The 25,925-nt window shown below is 49.0% G+C and overlaps 1 pseudogene and 5 gene segments (V, D, J or C); all 6 read right to left on the bottom strand.

The window, feature by feature from the left end:
- Positions 1-6,851: 6,851 nt before the first annotated feature.
- On the bottom strand, positions 6,852-7,428 carry LOC128046322 (T cell receptor beta variable 5-1-like). The segment is given in 2 exon segments: positions 6,852-7,246; positions 7,380-7,428. Coding segments are annotated over 2 exon segments (444 nt in total).
- A 1,688-nt stretch (positions 7,429-9,116) lies between these two features.
- LOC128046321 (probable non-functional T cell receptor beta variable 6-7) lies at positions 9,117-9,626 on the bottom strand (annotated as a pseudogene).
- A 1,214-nt stretch (positions 9,627-10,840) lies between these two features.
- Positions 10,841-11,422, bottom strand: LOC128046320 (T cell receptor beta variable 5-6-like). The segment is given in 2 exon segments: positions 10,841-11,235; positions 11,374-11,422. Coding segments are annotated over 2 exon segments (444 nt in total).
- A 5,395-nt stretch (positions 11,423-16,817) lies between these two features.
- LOC128046775 (T cell receptor beta variable 6-5-like) lies at positions 16,818-17,302 on the bottom strand. The segment is given in 2 exon segments: positions 16,818-17,167; positions 17,254-17,302. Coding segments are annotated over 2 exon segments (399 nt in total).
- Positions 17,303-20,661: 3,359 nt separating this feature from the next.
- Positions 20,662-21,245, bottom strand: LOC128046319 (T cell receptor beta variable 5-1-like). The segment is given in 2 exon segments: positions 20,662-21,065; positions 21,197-21,245. Coding segments are annotated over 2 exon segments (453 nt in total).
- Positions 21,246-24,430: 3,185 nt separating this feature from the next.
- LOC128046318 (T cell receptor beta variable 6-2-like) lies at positions 24,431-25,096 on the bottom strand. The segment is given in 2 exon segments: positions 24,431-24,960; positions 25,048-25,096. Coding segments are annotated over 2 exon segments (579 nt in total).
- Positions 25,097-25,925: the final 829 nt, after the last annotated feature.

The raw sequence follows: 25,925 nt of genomic DNA, 5'->3' as shown, positions 1-25,925 counted from the left end.
CTCCAAGGAGTCCTTCTGAGATGTCACTGTCCCTGCCAGGCCCCAGAGCCAACCTGTCACTCAGGGGCCATGCCCCTTCCCCAGAGGCTCAAATCAGAAATGAACCTAAGTGAACAGTTCGCAACAGAACTTATGTCCAGCTCAATGGACATAAGCCTTATGAGCGGTTGTATCCTTTCTGTAACAGCTTACAACTTAAAGTGTGCTGTATTCCAGAGATAAATCTTCATTACTATGTATGTTTATTTATCTACATACTTTTGTAGAATAATGAACTGGCTCAAAATTGGGAAAAGAAAAGGGTACATCAAGGCTGTATATTGTCACCCTGCTTATTTAACTTATATGCAGAGTACATCATGCCAAATGCCGGGCTGCATGAAGCTCAAACTGAAATCAAGATTGCTGGAAGAAATGTCAGTAACCTCACATATGCAGATGACACCAGTGTACTGGATGCCATGATCTTAGTTTTCTGAATGCTGAGATTTAAGCCAGCTTTTTTATTCTCCTCTTTCACCTTCATCAGGAGGCTCTTTAGTTTCTCTTTGCTTTTTGCCATTAGGGTGGTGTACCAGTACACCACCACTGGTACCATTAGGTACCGTACATGCGGTCATGACCCAGATCCTGAGTACATTTCAGTGTTGCACTCTGTCCTGTCCTTATGACAGGAGATATCAGTACACCACCCTAATGGCAAAAAGCAAAGAGAAACTAAAGAGCCTCTTGATGAAGGTGAAAGAGGAGAGTAAAAAAGCTCGCTTAAAACTCAGCATTCAGAAAACTAAGATCATGGCATCCAGGCCCATCACTTCTTGGCAAATAGATGGAGAAACAATAGAAATAGTGAAAGACTTTATTTTCTTGGACTCCAACATCACTATGGATGGTGACTGCAAACATGAAATTAAAAGGTGTTTGCTCCTTGGAAGAAAAGTTATGACAAACCTGCTCCTGCTGCTGCTAACTCGCTTCAGTCGTGTCCAACTCTGTGCGACCCCATAGACGGCAGCCCGCCAGGCTCCGCTGTCCCTGGGATTCTCCAGGCAAGAACACTGGAGTGGGTTGCCATTTCCTTCTCTAATGCATGAAAGTGAAAAGTGAAAAGTAAAAGTGAAAGTGAAGTCGCTCAGTCGTGTCCAACTCTTAGCGACCCCATGGACTGTAGCCCACCAGGCTCCTCCATCGATGGGATTCTCCAGGCAAGAGTTCTGGAGTGGGGCAGTACTAGACAAACCTAGACAGCATATTAAAAGACAGAGACATTAGTCTGCCAACAAAAGTCTGTCTAGTCAAAGCTATGGTTTTTCCAGGAGTCACGTATGAATGTATTGGACCATAAAGAAGGCTGAGTACTGGAGAACTGATAATTTCAAATTGTGTGCTGGAGAAGACTCTTGAGAGTCCCTTGGACTCTGAGGACATCAAACCAGTCCATCCTAAAGGAAAGCAGTCCTGGTTATTCATTGGAAGGACTGATGCTGAAGCTGAACCTCCAATACTTTGGCCACCTGATGAGAAGAACTGACTCATTTGAAAAAACTCTGATGCTGGGAAAGATTGAAGACAGAGGAGAAGTGGATGACAGAGGATGAGATGGTTGGATGGCATCACAGACTCGATGGACATGCGTGTGAGCAAGCTAAGGGAGATAGCGAAGGACAACAAAGCCTGTCATGCTGAAGTCCAAGGGGTCACAAAGAGTTGGACAGGACTTTGCAACTGAACAACGACAACATATTTCTGAGAGTTGAAACTCAAGAAAAAAATCCTTCTAGCTTCATGCTGCCCTTTATGACTCACGCATCACAAATACTCCTTCAGGTGTCTGTATCTACTTTGTCTAATTGACCACAGTCCTGTACATTTCCTTACACAACAATAAATTCTCAATAATATTCACACTGCGGACCCTGCAAATCATGTAGCTAGGCTTGAGTGCATGACTGTGGTGACCTGATGTGCTGGTTTCCACTGACTATGACCACATGTCTTGGGTTTGGGTGACTAACCTTTCCTATGACCTGAGAGTCAGAGATGCAGAATCTCAAGTCAGAAGCAAGAAGGAGACTCATATTGTAACCACAACAGCAAGTCTTGAAGTGGAGCTTGGCAAGCCCATGATGGTTCCACATCTCTGCTCAGAACATCCCTGATCCAGGGGATGGAAGAACACCACACAGAAGACTTGTGCCTGTGCCAGGCCAGAACAGAAAGTGGAGAGTTCCAGCTCAAAGCCTGCGCTTGGATATTTAGAGTTGAAGCAAATAGTACTCTTCTCCTGATTACAGAACCAAAATTCTACTGCCCATGGTCTGGCCAATGGGGCACAACGCTGAGTGAACGTGAAAACTTGCTATGTGTGTATCTCATGGGATCTCAACAATTTTGACAAAAAGAGGATGACTTCTTGTCAAAATATCATTATTAAATGACCTCAAAGAATGGGTTCATGAGGCAGTTGACACACTCAGCACCACTTCCTGAGCTGGGGCAGGAGTGTTTTTATCCCAGAGGCACCTGATCATGCAGGGCTATGTCTTGGCTGCTGGCCCAGAGATACACGGCTGAGTCCATCAGCTCCAAGGGGGTCAAGTTCAGCTCAGAGCGAAAGTCACTGAACTGTTTTCCTGAGAATCAATCTGATGTCTTTCCTTTTTGTATCGTTTCCCGGTTGTAATACTGAACAAGGAATTGGGGGCCCTGGCCCAGGGCCTGTTGGTACCAGTACACAGAGTGGTGTGCAGATTCAGGGGAACAGCTCAGAGTCACTTGCTGCTTTCTTGATTTGATCAGGTATTTGGGAGCCTGGGTGACTCCAGAATCCACCAGGCCTGTTAGGGTGCAGACAAGGAAGCTGAGGGCAGAGCACAGGGGAAGCCTCCTCTTGCAGCCCTCTTCACCAGGCTTCTATCTCAGGGAGGCAAAGACATCTCAGAAGCTCCCACACTGTCCAGGCCTCACCTGCTCCCAGGAGGCAGAGAGTCACACGGCAGAGGAGCCTGGAGCCCATGGCAGCATCAGGAACCCAAGACCGCTGCTGGCTGGGGGCAGGGCTCCTGGGTGAGTGGTGTAAAGTGCTGACCCTCCTGTTCCCTGACTGGAGCATTTGCCTATGACATCACTGCTCTGTGTCTATCAGGCTGCCCTTGTCCACTGGACCACTGGGCAGGACCCAGGGCTGGCTCCTCTATGCCCTTCCCTGTCCTGCACAGCCCCTCAGCAAAGGGTGGGTGTGAGTTGAGCACTGTCCCCAGGTCCCCATATGCCCATCACATGGCTTTTTCTTCTCTTCCTGTCCCTGCCTGAGGCTCATCACCCCGCCCTCACCAGACACACTCATCCCTCACCCTCCACTCCCCATGCTGCTCCAGGAGAAGATCCCCTGGGCACATCCCGAGGCTCCAGGCAAGTCTCCACTCCCCTGGGCAGTGAGGAGTCTGTGCTGGGTCCATGTGTCTGGACCACTCAGGGAACTCAAGCCTGTTCCCTGATGCAGGCATGTAGCCAAGGTTCCCCTAAGCTGCCCTCTCCAGGGTGACTCTCACCCCCTCCCAGCACACCCTGCTTACCATGCACCCACAGTGCCTCCTAGTGGCCAGTGGTTTCACAGATCTGTACCCTCTATTAAAATAAGAATACAAATTCCCCACACTCCACACTTTCAACCCATACTCACACATACAAACACATACACACACCCCTCAACTGCTGCCTTCCCAGCCTGGATGAATTAGGGCTGATCTTCAAGTCTAGTCTTAGCCTGTGGAGGTAACACACTGTATGATCAGACATTTCTACTAAGAAGGAAATAATTGCAGCACTAGATTCCGGAATCTGGTTCCCCAACCTTAGGGCAGGCTCATCAACACTTGACGAATCCTAGGGATCTATTTCTTATTAACTCCCCGACTGACTGGGTGCCTGTCAAATGCAGGCTCAGCGCCTTCACATTCACTTGAGCATGTGCTTCTCGAGTCTGAGGAGTCGGGGAGACGCAAGCCGAACCGCCTCAGGCCTGTGACCCAGCTTGCCTTGAGGGGAGAAGCTGGTTGCCCAGCACCGTGGATGACATGTTGGCGCAAAGGAGAACAGACGGGGGAGGGATGTCGGGAGAGATGGCGGACCCCGCGGTAAAGGAAAAATGTCCGATTTTACCTGAGACATCCATTGCATGGGGGTACTTCCTTGTGAAGTGTGGCTGCCATTTAGTAACCGATATCCTAGAGGCCTAGACTGTATCACACGCAGAAACCTCACGTTTAGAAGGACCCTGCACTAGCCGCCTTGCTCTGCTGCTGTGGTTTTCAACTTCTCAATAATTTCTGAACCTGAATATCATGCTCTGGTCATGAGTGGGGGACCGTGATGAGCTGGTTTCCATGGAACCCGACCGCACGTCTGGGGTCTTGGGGACTAACCATTCCTGGGGCCTCAGAGACAAAAACACAGAAACTAAAGTCAGAAGCAATGAATGAGTCTGATGTTGTAGCCACAAAAAAGCCTTGAATCAGGGCCTGGCAAGTCCACGGGATCCATACCTGTGCTCAGAATGTCTCTGGTCCAAGAGACAGTGGGACCCACAGTGCAGGAGACGAGTGCCCAGGCCAGGCCCCTATAGAAAGGGGGACTTTTCAATTCAACTCCTGTGACTTGGTCGCTGGGGTCAAATCAAAGGCAAGCCTTCTCCTGACATGAAATGATCTCTCACCAAAATCGCTGCTGCTGGTTGCCTGCTCAGTCCCAGCACCCAGTGTGTGAACAGGAGGCCTTGCTATCTGTGTCACATGGGATCTCAAAGTAATCTCCGAAGAATTGAGGACTTCCTGTCAAAGAGCATCATAAAATGATTTCAGATAATGTGTGCACGAGAAGAGAAATTTATGAAAGTACATATCTAACAACAACAACAAACAAAGCCTGTAGCAGCAGGGAAGACCTTTGGATGGTCATTTTCAAAACCATCCATCTCCAGATAGGATAGTCCCTGACATAGATATGGTGCTCACATGCTTTCAAGAACTTCTTTACCCATAATACTTTCCAGGAGCAATTGCTTAAATATTTAGCTCTGGGCTAAAGAGGACTTAAAAAAAAATGACAGCAACAGAAATCATACTGTTGGTTGTCAGGGAAGGAGTCAGGCCTGGGATGGGGCCTCAGAGATGTTTTGGTGATGAAATGTTCTCAGTCATTATAGGTGAATATTCCATGGGCACATACATATGGATTGATCAAAACCATTCATCTGTTCAATATACAGTGTAATGTTATTGTATATACAGCAGACCCCTTGGACCACACTATTTTGAATTTCATGGGTCCAGTTTTATGTGGAATTTTTAATAGATACTAATCACAGACCTTGTTGTTCATCTGGTAAAGAACATGCTTGCAGTGTGAGAGACCTGAGTTGGATCCCTGGGTTGGGAACATCCGCTGGAGAAGAGAAAGGCTACCCACTCCAGTATTCTGGCCTGGAGAGAATTTATATTTCATGGACTGTATAGTCCATGGGGTGGCAAAGAGTCAGACATGATTGAGTGACTTTCACTTTCACTTTTCACAGTACCACACAATTGTGGCTGGTTGAATCTGTGGATGTGAAATCATAAACAGGGTTGACTGACTTTTAAACAAACTTTTACAGCAGGGTTAAGGCTGGTTCAGGGCCCCCAAACTTCACATTATTCAAATGTTAACTATAATTCACATGCCAATAAAGTTGATGTAAAAATGCCTGAGGGTAAGTTACATGCTCTGTTTATCTCATGTATGGAACCAGCAAGCATAATTACTTTCTTTCCTCTGACATCTGAAGTCCTCAAGTATAGGGTTTGAAGTCAAAATGTGTCCATATCTACTTTCGCACCTAGGAAGCACTAGAGGAGGCTGTCAGAGATTAGCAAATGGAGTCAAGAAATCCAAAGTCCTGTTACCTGACAGGGAGTTCATGCTTATTAAATTCTTGTGCAACCCTGGAAGATGCTGTCCTGACTAATACAGTATGTCACCTTGACTCTGCCTTGGATATTTAGCTTTATTCTTTGGGTGCTCCAAAGAGGGATATTTTTTTGGCTTAGATGGTAAAGCATCTGCCTGCAATGTGGGAGACCCGGGTTCAATCCCTGGGTCAGGAAGATCCCCTGGAGAAGGAAATGGCAACCCACTCCAGTACTCTTGCCTAGAAAATTCCACAGATGGAGGAGCCTTGTGGACTACAGTCCATGGAGTCACAAAGAGTCAGACACGACTGAGCGACTTCACTTTCAAAATGTGAATAGGTATATTTTAATAATAGATTAGATTAACATTTTAATTCATAAAGCAGATGACCCTTCATAATGTTGGTGGCCTTCATGAAACCAGGTGAAGAGATGAATAGACGAAAACGCTGATCCTCCCCCAAGTAAGAGAGAATTGTCAGCTGATGGCCTTCATACTGGACCATTAGTTCTTCTACTTTTGAACTTAAACATCAGCTCCCTCTCAGTCTCTAGTAGCACCAGACCCGCTTGCAGCTTTTCAACTTACCAGTCTTAACAACTATGTGAGCCAGTTGCTTTAAAATATGTACGTGTGTGTGTGTATGTGTGTGTGTGTGCGTGTGTGTGTCTGTTTATGTGTATTATTTATTCCATGTGGGGGAAAGTTTTATGGGGACAAAGACCACAAGTAATGAGGACAGGCATGAATCAAAATCTTAGCTCTGAAAGTAATGAAATATAAGATGTGGACAAGACAGTTCCCGTCAGACGTATAAACAGGTAAAATAATACTTACCTAGCATGATCTTTGGAAGCATTAAAACATAGCAGAGGAAGAATGTCTGGGAGAGTCTATCAGATCTATGTAGGCCTGAAAGGGAGGCAGTCACCCTCACAGCCACTTCCTGAGCTGGGGCAGGAGTGTTTTTGGCCCAGAGGCACCTGATCACGCAGGGCTGTGTCTTGGCTGCTGGCACAGAGATACACGGCTGAGTCTGTCAGCTCCAAGGGGCTCAGGTTCATCTGAGAGCGAGAGTCACTGAACTGTTCACCTGAGAATCGATCTGGCATGTTTCCTTTCTCATTCACTTCCCTATCGAAATATTGAACAAGGAACTGGGGGCCCTGGCCCAGGGCCTGTTGGTACCAGGATACATAGCGGTGTCCAGACTCAGGGGAACATCTCAGAGTCACTTGCTGCTTTCTTGATTTGATCAGGTATTTGGGGGTCTGGGTGACCCCAGAATCTACCAGGCCTGTTGGGGAGGAGACAGAAGGAAGGTGAGGGCAGAGCACAGGGAAGCCTCCTGTTGCAGCCCTCTTCACCAGGCTTCTATCTCAGGGAGGCAAAGACATCTCAGATGCTTCCACACTGTGTTCAGGACTCACCTGCTCCCAGGAGGCAGAGAGTCACACAGCAGAGGAGCCTGGAGCCCATGGCAGCAGCAGGAACCCAGGACTGCTGCTGGCTGGGGGCAGGGCTCCTGGGGTTAGTGGTGTAGAGTGCGGACCCTCCTGCTTCCCTGATTGGAGCATTTGCCTATGATGTCACTGCTCTGTGTCTCTGCAGGCTGCCCTTGTCCCCTGGACTGCTTGGCAGGACCCAGGGCTGGCGCCTCTATGCCATTCCCTGTCCTGACAGCCCTCAGCAAGGATGGGTGTGAGGTGAGCTTCGTCCCCTGGTCCCATGTGTCCACACACTCTTGTTCTGCTCTGTCTGACCCTGCCTGACACTCATCACCCAGCCCTCACCAGATACACCAACTTCTCACCCTCCCCTTCCCATGCTGCTCCAGGGGATGGGCCCCTGGGCACATCCTGAAGCTCCAGGCGCGACCCCACTTCACTGAGCAGAGAGGAGTCTGTGCTGGCTCCGTGTGTCCCAGGACCACTCAGGGAACTCAAACCTGCTCCCAGGTGCAGGCATGTAGCCAAGGTTCCCTTAAGCTGCCCTCCCCAGGGCAACTCTCAACCCCTCCAGGGCAGCCTGCTTACCATGGAAACACAGTGCCTCCTCGTGGCCAAAGGTCCATGGTCTCATGGATTTGCAGCCTCTGTTTGAAGCAAGGTTTCAAATATCCCACACCCTGTATACACACACACACACACACACACACACACACACACATATCTGTTCTACTGCCCTAGACTGGCTGATTAGGGTTGATCTTCAAATCCACTCTTAGGCTCTGGAGGTAGAACTTGTATGATCTGACTGTTTTCCTAACAAGGAAATAATTGCTTCACCAGTACAATGATGGTAGTTAGCTAAAGACGGAAATATATGTCATAAAATAAATGCTCAGAGGATCTCAAGTGAATCTGCCTGCAAACATGTCTTCAAAACTGTTTCTGATTAATCAGAGGCATATATTTTCAGATTTCCTATTTAAATGTGTATTAACCTATTTATTTCCTATGAACTTGTAAAATCTTCATATAATAAGATACCATGGAGGAAAATTTTGACTTTGAGAAGATTTCTCTGAGGGAAATGATAGAAACCTGGTCCAGGTTAATTGAGATACTAAGAAAGAGGGTCAGGGAAGGAGAACAGACACACCCCGCCTGTCTCTCCTCCTGGGAATGAACTCCCAAAGGATTTTGGATGTTTTCTAATTAACTGAGGTTTTTTTTCTCTTTGATGACCCCAAGAACTTGCTCAAACACGACTGCTTATGCGTGGTTACAATGTTCCTTGTGTCATGGGAAGGGACATGGCCCAGATGAGGGCAGAGCAGTGTGTCTGGAGCAGAGAGGGCAGGGGAGTGAGGCCAAGGCAGTAAAGGAGGAAAGACCCGCCCCTCTGGAGGGCAACAGCAGGGAGCACTTGAGAGCGAGGCTGCGGGAGAAACTTCCAGACAGACAGCAATGAGGTGCTGGGAGAGACAAGAGGGTCTAGATATATCTGATTTACTAATATTCTTCCCTTCTGGAGGTCTTAAGCTGATGAGGAAGAGTCAGAACTAGTCAGAACTGGGTGCATTCCGAACTGCATCCAGGGAGGATGCAGAGGAAAGATAGAGCCTGATGGTGCACACGTGTCTCCAAGTCCCTGGGGTCAGATCCAGGCCTGTCCAGGTCACACATCCAGGGTCACAGTGCTGGCATGTGGTCCCCAGGGCGTTAGGTTCCCAGTGCTAGGATCCTGCATGTGGGCCCCTTGTCTTTTTCAACAGAGACCAGGTGGCTGTGCAGCGCCGTGGAGTAACTGCTGGCACAGAAGTACGCAGATGTCTGGGAGCGGCTGGCAGACTCCAGCGTGAGAGAGAAGTTCTCTGTGTTTGATCTAGAGACGCTGTACTCAGCGGGCATGCCTCCTGGCTCGCTAGTGTGCATACCAGCTGAGTAATGGATCAGCCTCGGCCCGTTTCTCAGGTCTTGTCGGTACTAGTACATGTGGTCATGACCCAGATCCTGAGTACATGTCAGTGTCGCGCTCTGTCCTGTCCTCACGACCTGGAATCTGGGGTCCTGAGTGACACCAGCATGGACTGCCCCTGCGGAGAAGGAGGACCGATGCTGCAGTCACATCAGACAGGGTTAGTGCTGGGACCCCGAAGGGGACCCTGCCCCCCAGGACTCACCTGCCTGCAGGAGACAGAAGACCACACGGCCCAGGAAGCAGGGGCTCATGGCGGGGGCGGGGCGGGCAGAGGGCCCTCTGGTCTGAGTGTGGATGAGAGGGAGAGGGGCTCTCCAGGGAGGCCTTCTGAGATGTCACTGTCCCTGCCAGGCTCTGGAGCCAACCTGTCATTCAGGTGGCCACGCCCCTTCCCGCAGAGACTCAAACCAGAAATGAACCTGAGTGAAGATTTCACAACAGGGAGACCCACCTAGATCAATGGACTTGAACCTTACAATTTGTTGTAACCTTTCTGTAAATAGTTTGCGATTTTATCTATACTTTATTCCAGAGATAATTCTTCGTAAGTGTGTATATATTACTTTAATTTGCCTACATATTTCTATAGCTCTGCATCTTGGGAAATTCCCTCTAGCTTCCTGCTGTCCTTCATGATATGTGTCCCAGTAGGACTTCAAGGCCCATTTCTGCTTTAACTGATCGCAGCCCTGAGAATGGCCTTCCACCTACCGTGTTTCTCTAGGTTTCTGCTCCCAACCTCATTGAAGGCTCATCAGTGTTTGAGGAATTGTTTGGATCTGTTCTTATCAACTCACTGACAGTCCACCGGCCAAAGGCAGGTACAGCTCCTTCATGTTCACAGGAGCCCCCGCTTCCCATGTCGGGAGAGGCCTCAGGCCTGTGACCCCCCTTTCTGGGAGGAGAGAAGCTGGTTGCCCAGCACAGGATGACGGATTTGCAGAAAGTGTGCAGACTTAGGAGCAACAGTGGTGAGACGTGGCGCACACCAGGGTAAGTGAAAAATGCGCTTTTTTTATCTGAGACATTCTTCTCATGGGAATACCTCCTTGTGATGCGTGGCTGCCATTCACTGAGTAACATTTCATATCACAGAGCGCCAAACTGTATCTTGTTACACATAACACAACACGTATATGTAACTTGCTCTGTATGGAGACGGTTCCATGAGGAAAGGAACCACAGGTGTTGAGAGGAAACTTGAGCTGCAATCCTAGCTGTAACAGTCATGAAGCAGGAGATCTGGGCAATTCAAATCCCCTCAGATATATAAACAGTTAAAATAATACGTATCTCGCATGGTCTTCAGTTCAGGTCATTTCAGTTCAGTCCGTTTCAGTTCAGTCGCTCAGTTGTGTCCGACTCTTTGTGACCCCATGAATTGCAGCATGCCAGGCCTCCCTGTCCATCACCAACTCAGCATTAAAACATATCAAGAAATGAATGTCTGGGAAGATCTATTTCTCTACCAGAGACTGGGCTTGGCACACTGGCAGCCGACACGCTCACCACCACTTCCTGCGCTGGGGCAGGACTGTTTTTGTCCCAGAGGCACCTGATCATGCAGGGCTGTGTCTGGGCTGCTGGCACAGAGATACAGAGCAGAGTCCATCAGCTCCAAGGAGGTCAAGTTCAACTCCAAGCCTGACTGTTGACCTGAGAATCGATCTGACATGTTTCCTCTTTGATACACTTTTCCATCAAAATACTGAACGAGGAACTGGGGGCCCTGGCCCAGGGCCTGTTGGAACCAGTACACAGAGCGGTGTCCAGATTCAGGGGAACATCTCAGTGTCACTTGCTGTTTTCTTGATTTGGTCAGGAATTTTGGGGTCTGGGTGACTTCAGAATCCACCAGGCCTGTTGGGAAGAGACAAGGAAGTAGAGAGGAGAGAACAGGGGAAGCCTCCTGCTGCAGCGCTTTCCAGGAGTCTTGCATTTTGGGGATGGCAAAAGCAAAGTCATCTCAGAAACTCCCACACTGTGTCCAGGACTCACCTGCTCCCAGGAGGCAGAGAGTCAAGCAGCAGAGGAGCCTGGAGCCCATGGTAGCATCAGGAACCCAAGACCACTACTGGCTGGGGGCGGGTCTCCTGGAGTGAGTGGTGTAAAGTGCTGAAGGTCCTGCTTCCCTGATTGGAGCATTTGCCTATGATGTCACTGCTGTGTCTATCAAGCTGCCCTTGTCCATTGGACCCCTTACCAATACGCAGGGCTGGCTCCTCTATGCCCTTCCCTGTCCTGACAGCCCCTCAGCAAGCCTGGCTGTGAGGTGAGCTTCATCCCCTGGTCCCATATGCACACAACATGCCTTGTTCTTCTCTGCCCGACCCTGCCTGACACTCATCACCAGCCACCAGGCCCTCACCAGTCACCCCAACCCCTTCACTATTCCGCTTCCCGTGCTGAGTTAGGTCATGACCCTCTGTGTTCATCCCATGGTTCCAGGCAGGTCCCCAGTTCCTGAGCAGTGAGGAGTCTGTGCTGGCTCCATGTGTCCCAGGACCACTCAGGGAATTCAGACCTGCTCCCAGAGGCAGGCATGATATAGACAAGGTTCTGTTAAGCTGCCCTCCCCAGGGTGACTCTCACACCCTCCCAGCACACTCTACTTATTATGGAACAGTGCCTCCAAGTGGCACTTGGTACCAGTACACATGGTCATGACCCAGATCCTGAGTACATGTCAGTATCGCCCTCTGTCCTGTCCTCACGACCTGGAATCTGGGGTCCTGAGTGACACCAGCATGGACAGCCCCTGTGGAGAAGCAGGACTGATGCTGCAGTCACAGAGGACATGCTTAGAGCTGGCACCTGGAAGGGGACCCTGCCCCTCAAGACTCACCTGCCTGCAGGAGACAGAAGACCACACAGCCCAGGAGGCAGGGGCTCATGGCGGGGGCAGGGTGGGCGGAGGGCCCTCTGGGCTGAGTGTGGATGAGAGGGGAGAGGGGCTCTCCAGAGGGGCTCTCTCTCTGAGATGTCACTGCCCCTGCCAGGCCCCAGAGCCAACCTGTCACTCAGGGGCCACGCCTCTTCCCCCAGAGGCTCAAATCAAAGATGAATCTGAGAGAGTCAATCCCTAGGCCAATTGATAAGAAGTTCAGGTCCCCGAGGAGAAAGGGTTCCAGAGTCCTCGAGAAGGCAAAAAGGGTCCAGGGCTCTCAAGGAGAAAGGGACAAACATTCTTTCTACATTGCTTTGTTTAGTCAATATAGCATAGTATCTTGCTCAAGAACATGTTTCTCCTCAACAAGAACCTTCTGACTAATCTTTTTTATCTTAAGATGTGTATTGTGGAAGTGAGTTTGGTGAGATCTTTCTGTTGTCAGTTCTAATCTTATTAATTTAAGATGTATGTTGTGAGTGGGTCTGATGAAATATATAAGACCTTGATTAGACTAGCAAGTGGGGGTGCCCTCCCTCCCCTTCCGGTGTCTATGAGAGAAGCTTTCCTAAAGTGTCCCTTTTTATACTCGGCTACACAAAAGCTCTTGGGTGTTGAAGACTGGTCCCTGGCCCCAAAGGTAAATCTTTTCAGAGATCATGAATCCGCCACCTTTCAACGTAAGCTATCAAACCTGAGTGAACAGTTGCCTTACAAGTTGCTGTCACCTTTATGTAAAACTGGTTAAATTTTTTGTATGTTCTAGTCCACAGATAATTTTTTTTATTTTTTCATTAATATATTTATTACTTTTATATATGCGCATATTTCTGTAGTCTTCAGTCTTGCAGAAATTCTTCTGGCTTCCTGTTGCCCTTATGACTCATGTGTCCCAATAGGACTTCAAGGCCCACTTCCGGTTTACTTGACCGCAGACCTGAGAATGCTCTCCACTCACCATGTTTATCCAGGTATCTGTTCCCAACCTCATCGCAAGCTCATCAAGACTTGAGGACTTGTTTGGTCTATTTCTTATCAATTCACTGACAAGACAGTCCACTGGCCAGAGCAGGTAAATTCCTTCATGTTCACAGGATCCAGGGCCTCCCATGTTGAGGGAGGGAGTAAGCAGAGCCCCCTCGGGCCTGTGACCCACCTTTCTGGGTGGAGAGAAGCTGGGTGCCCAGCACAGGATGGCATATTGACACAAAGGAATGCAGGCTTAGGAGGGACATGGAGGGAGGTGCAGACGCCAGGGTAATGAAAAATGCTGTTTTTATTTGAGACATTCCACCCATGGGAATACCTCCTTGTGATCCGTGGCTGCCATTCATGAATAACAATTTATATCATAGAGCCCCAAATTCTATCTTGTTTCACGTAACCCACATGCATATCTAATTTGTTCTGTAGGGAGACAGTTTCACTGGGGAAAAGAGAACACAAGTGTTGAAAACAGACTTGAGTCAGAGTCCTTGCTATAACAATATGAAGTATGAGATCTGGGCAATTCATGTTCACTCAGATGTATAAACAGTTAAAATCATACTTACTTTGCATGATCTTTGAGAGCATTAAAACATATCAAGAAATGAATATCTGGGGAAGACTGTCCACTCTGCCTGGCCTGGGCCAGCCAGGCAGGCAGTCGACACACTCACCACCACTTCCTGAGCTGGGGCAGGAGTGTTTTTGGCCCAGAGGCACCTGATCATGGAGAGCTGTGTCTTGGCTGCTGGCACAGAGATACATGGCTGAGTCTGTCAGCTCCAAGGAAGTCAAGTTCATCTCAGAGTGAAAGTCACTGAACTGTTTTCCTGAGAATCAATCTGATATCTTTCCTTTTTGTATCATTTTCCTGTTGTAATACTGAACGAGGAATTGGGGGCCCTGGCCCAGGGCCTATTGGTACCAGTACACAGAGCAGTGTGCAGATTCAGGGGAACAGCTCAGAGTCACTTGCTGTTGTCTTGATTTGATCAGGTATTTGGGAGTCTGAGTGACTTCAGAATCCACCAGGCCTGTTAGGGAGCAGACAAGGAAGCTGTGGGCAGAGCACAGGGAAGCCTCCTCTTGCAGCCCTCTTCACCAGGCTTCTATCTCAGGGAGGCAAAGACATCTCAGAAACTCCCACACTGTGTCCAGGACTCACCTGCTCCCAGGAGGCACAGAGTCACACAGCAGAGGAGCCTGGAGCCCATGGCAGTATCAGGAATCCAAGACTACCATTAGCTGGAGGCAGGTCTCCTGGGGTGTGTGGTGAAAGCACTGACCTTCCTGGTTCCCTGATTGGATAATTTGCCTATGACATTACTGCTCTGTGTCTATCAGGCTGCCCTTGTCCTCTGGACCCCTTGGCAGGACCCAGGGCTGGCTCCTCTATGCCCTTCCCTGTCCTGCACAGCCCCTCAGCAAAGGGTGGGTGTGAAGTGTGCACTCTCCCCATGTCTCCATATGTCCACAATATGGCTTGTTGTCCTCTCTCTGCTCCTTCCTGACACTGGTCTCCAAGCTCTCAGCAGCCACCCAAACCCCTCACCCTCCACTTCCCTTGCAGGGCCTCCCTGCAGGGCCCCTCTGCAGGTCCCCCCTGAGTACATCCCAAAGCTCCAGGCACATCCCCGCTTCCCTGGCACTGGGGAGTCTCTGTTGGCTCCCTGTGTCCCAAGATCACTCAGGGAACTCAAGCCTATTCCCTGACACAGGCATGTAGTTAAGGTTCCCTAAAGCCGCCCTCTCCTGGGTGACCCTCAACCCCTCCCAGCACACCCTGGTTATATGGGCCCACAGTGCCTCCTGGTGGCCAGTGGTTCACAGTCTCATGGATTTGCATCCTCTGTCTAAAGCAGGGGTACAGAACCCCCACAAGCTTAATACACACACACACACACACTCACACACACACTCTCACACACACACACACACTCACACACACACACTCACACTCACACACACACACTCACACACACGCACACACACTCACACACACACACTCTCACACATACACACACTCACACACACTCACGCACACACACACACTCACACTCACACACACTCACACACACTCACACTCACACACACTCACACTCACTCACACACACACACGCACACACACTCTCACACATACACACACTCACACTCACACACACTCACACACACTCACACTCACACACACACTCACACGCACACACACGCACACACACACGCACTCACACGCACACACACTCTAGTGTTCTACTGCCTTCCCATTCTGGCTGAATTAGGGTTGACCTTCAAATCTACTCTAAGCCTCTGGAAGTTGAAGACTCAATGATCCAACAGTTTCACTAAGAAGGAAAAAACTGCTGCATAACTGCAAAGACGGTACTTAGCTAAGATGGAAATAATCACCATAAAATAAACACTCTGAGGATCTCACATGAATACGCCTGGAAACCTGTATTCCATACCTACCTCTGATTAATCAGATACATATATTTCCAGATTTCTTGTATAAATTAAGCATTTCCAAATTCTAGTTAATACATTTTATAAAGAGCTTTTATATATACGAACTCATATATTTCTACACTTCTAAAATCTTGATATAATGGGGCAATGGAAGATGTATTTTGACTTTGAGAAGATTTTGATGAGGAAGGTGGTGCCAAGCTGGCCGAGGTTAGGTGAGATGCTGAGGAAGTCGGGGGCGGGAGGATGAACACACAAAGCCAGTGTCTCCTTCAGATGGACTCACATGAGATTCGGATGATTGATGATTCACTGAAGCTGATTTCTCTTTGGTGACTCCAGACAGCTTGCTCAAAGCAGACCATGTGCAGAGGGCACTTTAAAAGCTTCCGTGTGACCTGGGAAGGGACATGAGCCAGATGAGGGAGGAGCAGCATGGGTGTGCTAGAGGGGGCCAGGGAGGTGAGGAGAGGGACGTCCTGCCCACCCAAGAAAGGTGGGCAAGAGCGGAGACCTCGTGAGAGCCAGTCGGGGAGAGCCTTCCAGAGAGACAGCATTGACGAGAGACAAGGGGATCTGTTTTCATCTAGTTTACCAGCAGCCTTCCCTCCTGGAGGTCTAGGCTCAGGTGAGGACTAGCAGTCAGAGCTGGAGAAGCATCTTCTTGGTTCACAGGGAAGATGCACAGAAAAGACAGAGAAGGATGGTGGACACACGTCTCAGAGTCCCTGAGTGAGGTTTGGGTCAACCTAGTCCACACACCTGGGAGAAGGCAATGGCACCCCACTCCAGTACTCTTGCCTCGAAAATCCCATGGGCAGAGGAGCCTGATAGGCTGCAGTCCATGGGGTCCCAAAGAGTCAGACATGACTGAGAGACTTCACTTTCACTTTCATGCATTGGAGAAGAAAATGGCAGCCCACTCCAGTGTTCTTGCCTGGAGAATACCAGGGACGGGGGAGCCTGGTGGGCTACCATCTATGGGGTCGCACAGAGTCGGACACGACTGAAGTGACTTAGCAGCAGCAGCAGCAGTCCACACACGTAGGGTCACACTGCAGGCACATGGCTAACCAAGTCCTGAGGCTCCCGGTGCTAGGAGCTTTCACTTGGATCCCCTGTCTTTTGGCACAGAGAGGAGGTGGCCATGCAGCGCTGTGGAGTAACTGCTGGCGCAGAAGTACACAGATGTCTGGGAGGGGTTGGCGGACTCCAGCGTGAGAGGGAAGTTCTCTGTGCTTGATCTGGAGACGCTGTAGCCCTCAGGCACGTCTCCTTGCTGCATGGTGGGAGGCCCAGCTGAATAATGGATCAGCCTCAGCCCGTGTCCTGGGTCTTGTCGGTACCAGTACATATAGTTATGACCCAGATCCTGACTACAATTAAGTGTTGCCCTCTGTCCTGTCTTCACCACCTGGAATCTGGGGTCCTGAGTGACACCAGCATGGACCGCCCCTGTGGAGAAGAGGACCGATGCTGCAGTCACAGCGGACATGCCTGGTGCTGGCACCCTGAAGGGGACCCTGCCCCCCAGGACTCACCTGCCTGCAGGAGACAGAAGACCACACAGCCCAGGAGGCAGGGGCTCATGGCGGGGGCGGGGCAGGCGGAGGGCCCTCTGGGCTGAGTGTGGATGAGAGGGGAGAAGGGCTCTCCAGGGAGTCCTTCTGAGATGTCACTGTCCCTGCCAGGCCCCAGAGCCAACCTGTCACTCAGGAGGCCACGCCCCTTCCCCTAGAGGCTCAGATTAAAGTTGATTCTAAATCAGTAGCTTAGAACAAGGAGATGGCTTGGACAGATTGCTTGGACATGGTCTGAACAGATGTCAGTCTTACAAAGTGTTGTAACCTTTCCTTAGAGTAGTTTGTACCTTTATGTATATTTCACTCCGGAGATAATTCCTTTATTTGTATATTAGCTTATTTGTCTATATATTTCAGTAGTTTTGAATCTCAGAGGACATCCTTAGGGCTTCCTGCTGTCCTTTATGACCCATGCATCCCAAATACTCCCTCAAGTGTTGTTTCTGCTTTGCTCAGTTGACCAGAGTCCTGCTCCTGTCCTCTCATCTACAATGATTCTTTGGCGTCTGATTCCTTAACGGCAGGGCAGACTCATCAGTATTTGAGAAATCGTTTGGCTCTGTTTCTTCTCAGTTCGCTAACAGACAGGACATTGGCCAAACGCAGGTACAGCGCCTTCACGTTTGCCAAAGTATGTGCTTCCCGAGTCTGAGGGCTCAGGGAGGGGACACAGCAAGTGGAACCACTGCAGCCCTAAGACAGAACTGTCTTTGTGGTCAGAAGCTGGTTGCTCAACGCGGATGACATTTTCAAACAAAGGAACACATATATGAGAGGGATTTGGGGTGAAGTGCTGGACTCCAGGATAAATGAAAAGTGCTCTGACTTTATGTGAGACATCCACCTCATGGGAATACTTCCTTGCGAAGCATGACTGCCATTAATAAATTGATATCTTAGAGCCCTAGTCTATCTTGTTGCACAAACCCCACACTCAAAAGGACCCTGTACCTACAGCGACGCTCTGCTGTCGGGATCTTCAAATTCTTCATAGTCTTTGAACCATGGACTGTGTAAATTGTGTACCAGATCCTGGTTACATGATTTTAGACCTGCTGTGACCTCCTGATGGTCGGTTTCCCTTTAGCATGACCACACGTCTACTGTCTGGGTGACTAACTACTCCTGGGTCCTGGGACAGAAAGACACTGAAACTCAAGTGAGAAACAAAGAAGGAAACTCATGTCACAACCACAGCAACTAGCCTTGAATCTGGGCCTGGCAAGCCCACGAGGGGTTCCACACATGTGCTCAGGACTTCTCTGGTCCAGCAGACAGAAGCACACAGTAAAGGGGGTCATACCCAGGCCAGGCCAGGAGCAAGGGGTCTTTCCAAGTCAAGGCCTGTGGCCTGAATCCTTGGGATCAAGTCATAGGAACCCTTCTCTGACATGGAATTATCATTCACTGATAAAACTACTGCTGGTGGTCTGGCCAGCCCAGGACCCCAATGCGTGAATCTGAAGCCTTGCTATGTTGTTTCTCATAGAATATTAACAAAAAATCATTATAAAATGATTTCAGAAAAAGGGTTCATGAGAAAAAAAATCTATGAAATTGAGTAAATAAATCTTACAAAAACAGCCTGTACCAGCTGGTAAGACCTTTGATGGTCATTTTATCAAACCATTAATTCCCAGTTAGGATTGTCTATCACACGGAAATGGTATCTCATATGGTTTCAAGCACTTTGTTAATTATAACACTTTCCAGGAGCACTTAACTGTCTTACATAGTTAGCTTCAGGCTAAAAAGGAATTGTTCTGATGGGTATAGACATTATGTTTTCACTAAAAAGATACATGAGCAAAACAAATCTACAGCAACAGAAATCATCCTGTTGATTGTCAGGGAAGGAGAGAGTCCTGGGAACGGGGCCTGAGGGAATTTCTGGTGATAAAATGTTCTCTGTCTTAAAGGGACAGATGTTTCATCAGCATATACATATATATTGATCAAACTGTAGATCTCTTCACTATACAGTGTGAATATACACCTGACCCTTGAACAACACAAGTTTGAACTGAGTGGGTCCACTTGTGGGTGGATATTTTAATAAATATGTACTAAGGTACTGAACAGCTGTGATTGGTTGAATCCATGGATGTGGAATCTCAAATACACCGTTGAATGTGCAAGTGAAAGTCACTCAGTTGTGTCCGACTCTTTGCAATCCCATGGACTATACAGTCTATTGAATTCTCCAGGCCAGAATACTGGAGTGGGTAGGGTAGCCTTTCCCTCCTCCAGGGGATCTTCCCAACCCAGGTCCCCTGTATTGTAGGTGGATTCTTTACCAGCTGAGCCACAAGGGAAGCCCAAGAACACTGAAGTGGGTAGCCTATTCCTTCTGCAGTGGATCTTCCTGACCCAGGAATCGAACTGGGGTCTTCTGCATTGCAGGTGGATTCTTTACCAACTGAGCTGTCAGGGAAGCCCCCAGACTATAATGTTGTAAGAGGCTCAGGGACCCTAAAATCTACATTGTTTACTTGTAAACTACAGTTCAAATATCAATAAAAGTGATTTTAAAATATCTGAGGTGAGATGTTACAAGCTCTTTTTAATTCATGTAATGAATCATTAGGCATAATTTTTCTTTCACTGGGACTTCTTATGTCCTCAATTAAAGGGTTTCAAGGCAAAACGTGTCCATCTCTACCTTTGCACCTAGGCAATGGTAGAAGAGGCTGTCAGAGGTTAGCAAAGGGAATCAAGAAATCCAGAGTCCTGTTATGTGCCAGGGACTTCATGCTTATTAAATACTTATGAAACCCAGGAACACGGGGTGATGGCTACTTGAACGTGTCACCTTGACTGTGGCAGAGACATTTAATTAAACTTTATTCTGGATGTTAAGTGGGGGTGTTTTTGGAAGAGGTTAACATATAAATAGGTAGATTTTAACATTAGATTAGATTAACATTTTAAACAGATGATTCCGCTGTCTTAATGGGCTTCATCCAACCAGTGAAGATAAGAATAGAAGGAAAAGTCTGATCTTCCCCCAGGTAAGAGAGAACTGTTCAGCTGATGGCCTTCAAACTGGACCGTCAGTTCTTGGGCCTTTGAATTTAAACATCAGCTCTCCCTGAACCTCTAGTATCACCAGTCCAACCTGCAGATTTGGACTTGTCAGCTGTAACAGCTACGTGGAGCGAACTCCTTTAAAAGATGGGGAGCAGGGAACACAGGTGTTGAGGACAGCCTAGATTCTGATTCCTTGTCTGACAGTTAGGAAATATGAGACCTGGGCAAGTCACTTCCCATCAGATGCATAAACAGTTAAACTAATCTTTATCTTGCATGATCTTTGTGAGCATTAAAACATACACAGGAAAGAATGTCTGGGAAAGTCTATCAGTTCTACCTGGGTCTGGGTCTCGCTGGCTGGCAACTGACACCCTGGCGACCACTTCCTGAGCTGGGGTAGGATTGTTTTTGTACCAGAGGCATCTGATCATGCAGGGCTGTGTCTTGGCTGCTGGCACAGAGATACATGGCGGAGTCCATCAGCTCCAAGGAGCTCAGGTTCAGCTCAGAGCGAGAGTCACTGAACTGTTTCCCTGAGAATCGATCCGGGAGGTGAGCTTCTCCACTCACTTTCTGGTTGTAATACTGAACGAGGAACTGGGGGCCCTGGCCCAGGGCTTGTTGGTACCAGTACACGGAGAAGTGTCCAGAGTCAGGGGAACATCTCAGAGTCGCTTGCTGCTTTCTTGACTTGATCAGGTATTTGGGGGTCTGGGTGACTTCAGAATCCACCAGGCCTGTTGGGGAGGAGACAAGGAAGCTGAGGGCAGAGCACAGGGAAGCCTCCTGCTGCAGCCCTCATCGCCAGGCTTCTATCTCAGGGAGGCAAAGACATCTCAGAAGCTCCCACACTGTGTCCAGGACTCACCTGCTCCCAGGAGGCAGAGAGTCACACAGCAGAGGAGCCTGGAGCCCATGGCAGCATCAGGAACCCAAGACCACTGCTGGCTGTGGGCGGGGCTCCTGGGGTGAGTGGTGTAAAGTGCTGACCCTCCTGTTTCCCCGATTGGAGCATTTGCTTATGACGTCACTGCTCTCTGTCTCTGCAGGCTGCCCTTGTCCCCTGGACCCCTTGCCAGGACCCAGGGCTGGCTCCTCTATGCCCTTCCCTGTCCTGCACGGCCCCTCAGCAAAGGGTGGGTGTGAGGTGAGCACTGTCCCCAGGTCCCCATATGCCCATCACATGGCTTTTTCTTCTCTTCCTGTCCCTGCCAGACACTCATCACCCTGCCCTCACCAGCCACACTAATCCCCTCACCCTCCACTCTCCATGGTGCTCCAGGAGAGAATCCCCTGGGCACATCCCGAGGCTCCAGGCATGTCCCCACTCCCCTGGGCAGTGAGGAGTCTGTGCTGGGTCCATGTGTCTGGACCACTCAGGGAACTCAAACCTGCTCCCTGATGCAGGCATGTAGCCAAGGTTCCCCTAAGCTGCCCTCTCCAGGGTGACTCTCACCCCCTCCCAGCACACCCTGCATATTATGGACCCACAGTGCCTCCTAGTGGCCAACGGTCCACAGTCTCCCGGATCTGCACCTTCTGTCTAAATCAAGAACAGAAATTTAGATGCTCCATGGCTTCGGTAGTGACGGCCTCTCCGTTCAGGTGTGAGCCTGGCCGGCACCTTTCCCAGGAGACCAAGGCCAGACCCTGCTCCTTGGTGGCCATGCGTGACTGAAGGGCCGTGATCAAGAATGCCGATTTGTCAGAGCAGATGCAACGGGACACGTTGGAGTGTGCTGCTCAGGCCCTGGAGAAGTATAATACAGAGAAGGCCATCGTGGCCCACATCAAGGAGTCTAACAAGAAGTACCACCCCATCTGGCACCGCATCGAGGGGAGGAACTTCTGTAGTTATGTGACATGTGAAACCAAAGACTTCATCTGCTTCTCCCTGGGCCAAGTGGCCAATCTCCTGTTCAAATCCAGTTAAAAGCATGGACTGTGCCACACACCCGGTGATCCATCCAAAAACCAGGGCTGCAGCCTAAAGTCCAAACACCAGAGACTGCAGTCTTCAGCCCTGCCTAAGGGAACACCTCCGTCTCTGAACCTTTATTGGGTTTTGTAGAGGGCATTCTCTGTACTGCAAAATGGCTTACATTTTTCTATTCCATACCTCTCTACCACATGTTTTTTTTTTTTCTTTTCAAAATCCATTCCTTTAAAGAAAGAGTCTTTTGGAGAAGGGTGCGTTAATTACCGTTTGTTCAAATAATCTAGAGTTGAAGATGGCCTCTTTAGTTGATCTTGGGTGGGCTGGTGGGGGTGATTCCTTGAAGTTTCTGCGGGATGTAACAGACTAGCCTATTCAGCACTCCTGCATTTCATTCTTGCCCATCCTGCTTCTGCTGTGCATGGAAGAATGCTACTCAGAAGTGCATGTTGAGAGAGGCATGGCAGAGAAACTACTGGACTAACTCTTACTCCTAATCTGATAAGTACCTTCCTTAAGCGCTCCTTTTGTGATAACTGCTATAGAGTGCTCTGGGCCTTGGGCCTCAAAAGATGATGAATGTGTCGTGGAACACCTTTAAGCTTTCTATGGCTGTAAAATGGAAATATGCTGGTAAGAAAGTTGGCCTAATGACAAATTTGTTGGGCTCTAGACATTTCCCCTCCCCTGCCTGGCCAAAGTATACTCTACAGATCAAAGGTGGTCTTAAAGGAAAAAACCTTTTAAGTAGCAGCGCTCCTTATGATTCTAATAAAGTCTGCAGGAATTTAAGCTTACAAGCCTGCTGTTCTGTGCTTTAACTAGCTGTGTTCACATATGAGTTGGAGCTTTCGTTAAAAGACACAATTAAAACCAAAAAAGAATAGATATTCCCCACAACCCCACCTGCAACCCCTCTACACACAGATACGCACACAGATACACAAATACACACCCCTGATCTACTGTCTTCCCAACCTGACAGAATTAGGGTTGATCCTCAAATCCACTCTTATCCTCTGGAGGTAAAGGACTGAATGATCTGACATTTTTACTAAGAAGGAAGTAATTTTTGCACCACTACAATGACAGTAGTTAGCTAAGATGAAAATACATGACCACAAAATAAATGCTCTGAAGATCTCAAGTGAATCCGCCAGGAAACATGTATTCCATAACTACTTCTGATTAATCCGATGCATATATTTCCAGATTTCCTATTGAAATTAAGCTTATTACCAAATTTTAGGTAAGGCATTTTATAAAGAGGTTTTGTATATGTGGACTCATTTATTTCTGCACTTATAAAATTTTGGTATAATGAGGCAATGGAGGATATATTTTGACTTTGAGAAGATTTTGATGTGGGAGGTGGGCCAACCTGGTTGAGGTTAGGTGAGATGCTAAGGAAGTCGGGGGGCGGGGGGAAGAACACACAAAGCCAGTCTGTCTTCCTTCAACGGACTCACATGAAGTTTTGAATGATTGATAATTAATGGAAGTTGGTTTCTCTTTGATGACTCCAGACAGCTTGCTCAAAGCAGACCACATGGACAGGCCACTTTAAAAACTACCTTGTGATTTGGGAAGGGACGTGACCATAGCTTAGTTGGTAAAGAATCCGCGTGCAATGCAGGAGACCCTGGTTTGATTCCTGGGTTGGGAAGATCCCCTGGAGAAGGGATAGGCTATCCACTCCAGTATTCGTGGGCTTCCCTTGTGGCTCAGCTGGTAAAGAATCCACCTGCAATGTGGGAGACCCTGGTTCGATTCTTGGGTCGGGAAGATCCCCTGGAGAAGGGAAAGGTTACCCACTCCAGTGTTCTGGCCTGGAGAATTCCAGGAACTATACAGTCCATGGAGTCGTAAAGAGTCAGACACAACTCAGTGAATTTCACATTCACTTTCATGACCCAGATGAAGGAGGAACAGTGTGGCTGGAGTAGAAAGGGCCAGGAAGCTGATGCCAGGGAGGTGGGGAGAGGGATGATTTACCCACCCAGGAAAGGGGGGCAAGAGAAGAGAGCGTGTGAGAACCAGGCTAGGGGAGAACCTTCCTGAGAGACAGCAGTGAGCTGCCTGAGGTGAGACAGGAGGGCCTATTTTTATCTAGTTTACCAACAACCTTCTCTCCTGGAGGTCTCAGGCTCAGGTGATGACTAGGAGTCAGAGCTGGGGAAACTCCTGGTTCACAGGGACGATACAGAGAAAAGACAGCAATGGATGGTGGACACATGTCTGCAAGGCCTGGAGTGAGGTCTGGGCCAGCACAGACCACACACTCAGGGTCACACTGCAGGCACGTGGCAGCAGAGCCCTGAGGCTCCTGGTGCTGGGAGCCCACAAGCGAGGGGCTGCCTTGCCTTTTTGCACAGAGAGGAGGTGACCCTGCAGCGCTGTGGAGTAACTGCTGGCGCAGAAGTACACAGATGTCTGGGAGCGGCTGGCAGACTCCAGCATGAGAGGGAAGTTCTCTGTGCTTGGTCTGGAGACATTGTACCCGTCAGGCACGTCTCCCTTTTCCGTGGTGGGAGGGCCATCTGAGTAATGGATCAGCCTCAGCCCGTGTCCTGGGTCTTGTCGGTACCAGTACATATAATCATAGTTCAGATCCTGAGTGCATCTCAGTGTCACCCTCTGTCCTCTCCTCACCACCTGGAATCTGGGGTCCTGAGTGACACCAGCATGGACCGCCCCTGTGGAGAAGGAGGACCGATGCTGCAGTCACAGCAGACAAGCTTAGCGCTGGCACCCCCAAGGGGACCCCGCCCCCCAGGACTCACCTGCCTGCAGGAGACAGAAGACCACACAGCCCAGGAGGCAGGGGCTCATGGCGGGGGTGGGGCGGGCAAAGGGCCCTCTGGGCTGAGTGTGGATGAGAGGGAGAGGGGCTCTCCAGAGAGTCCTTCTGAGATGTCACTGCCCCTGCCAGGCCCCAGAGCCAACCTGTCACTCAGAGGGCCACGCCCCTTCCCCCAGAGGCTCAAATCAGAAATGAACCTAAGTGAACAGTTCACAACAGGAAGACCCATCCAGCTCAATAGGCATAAGCCTTACAAGTTGTTGTAACCTGTAAACTGTTTGCAACTTTATGTATACTTTGTTCCAGAGATAATTCTTCATTAAACTTATATTCGTCTTATTTATCAACATATTTATGTAGCCTTTTTAAAGTTATTTTTAACTGGAGTATAATTGCTTTGCAAAGTGTGTTAGTTTCTCCTGTACACCCGGTGACTCAGCCGTTAGTATGCATATATCCCCTCCCTCTTGAACTTCCCTCCCTCTGAGCCCTGCACTTGACCCCTCTAGGTCCTCAGAGAGCAAAGAGCTGAGCACCCTGTGCAGTACAGCAGCTTCCCACTAACTCTCTACTTTACATATGTAATGTGATTTCTTAGTTTTGATTCTTGGGGAAAAGTCCTTATAGCCTTCTGCTGCCCTTTATGACTCTTGCGTCCCACCTATGCCTTCAAGTGTCCGTTTCTACTTTGTTTAGCTGACTGCAATTGTATTTTTTTTTTCTTCCACCTGATTCTTCTGGTATCTGGTTCCCCAACCTTGGGGCAGGCTCATCAACATTTGAAGAATCCTTTGAGTCTATTTCTTACCAATTCACTGATAGACTGGGCACCTGCTGAATGCGGCTACAGCTCCTTCA

The sequence above is a fragment of the Budorcas taxicolor genome, chromosome 4, assembly GCF_023091745.1.
Source record: "Budorcas taxicolor isolate Tak-1 chromosome 4, Takin1.1, whole genome shotgun sequence".
Lineage (NCBI taxonomy): Eukaryota > Metazoa > Chordata > Mammalia > Artiodactyla > Bovidae > Budorcas > Budorcas taxicolor.
Note: the sequence above shows the minus strand (reverse complement) of the source record. Positions and strands in the feature narration are given on the sequence as shown.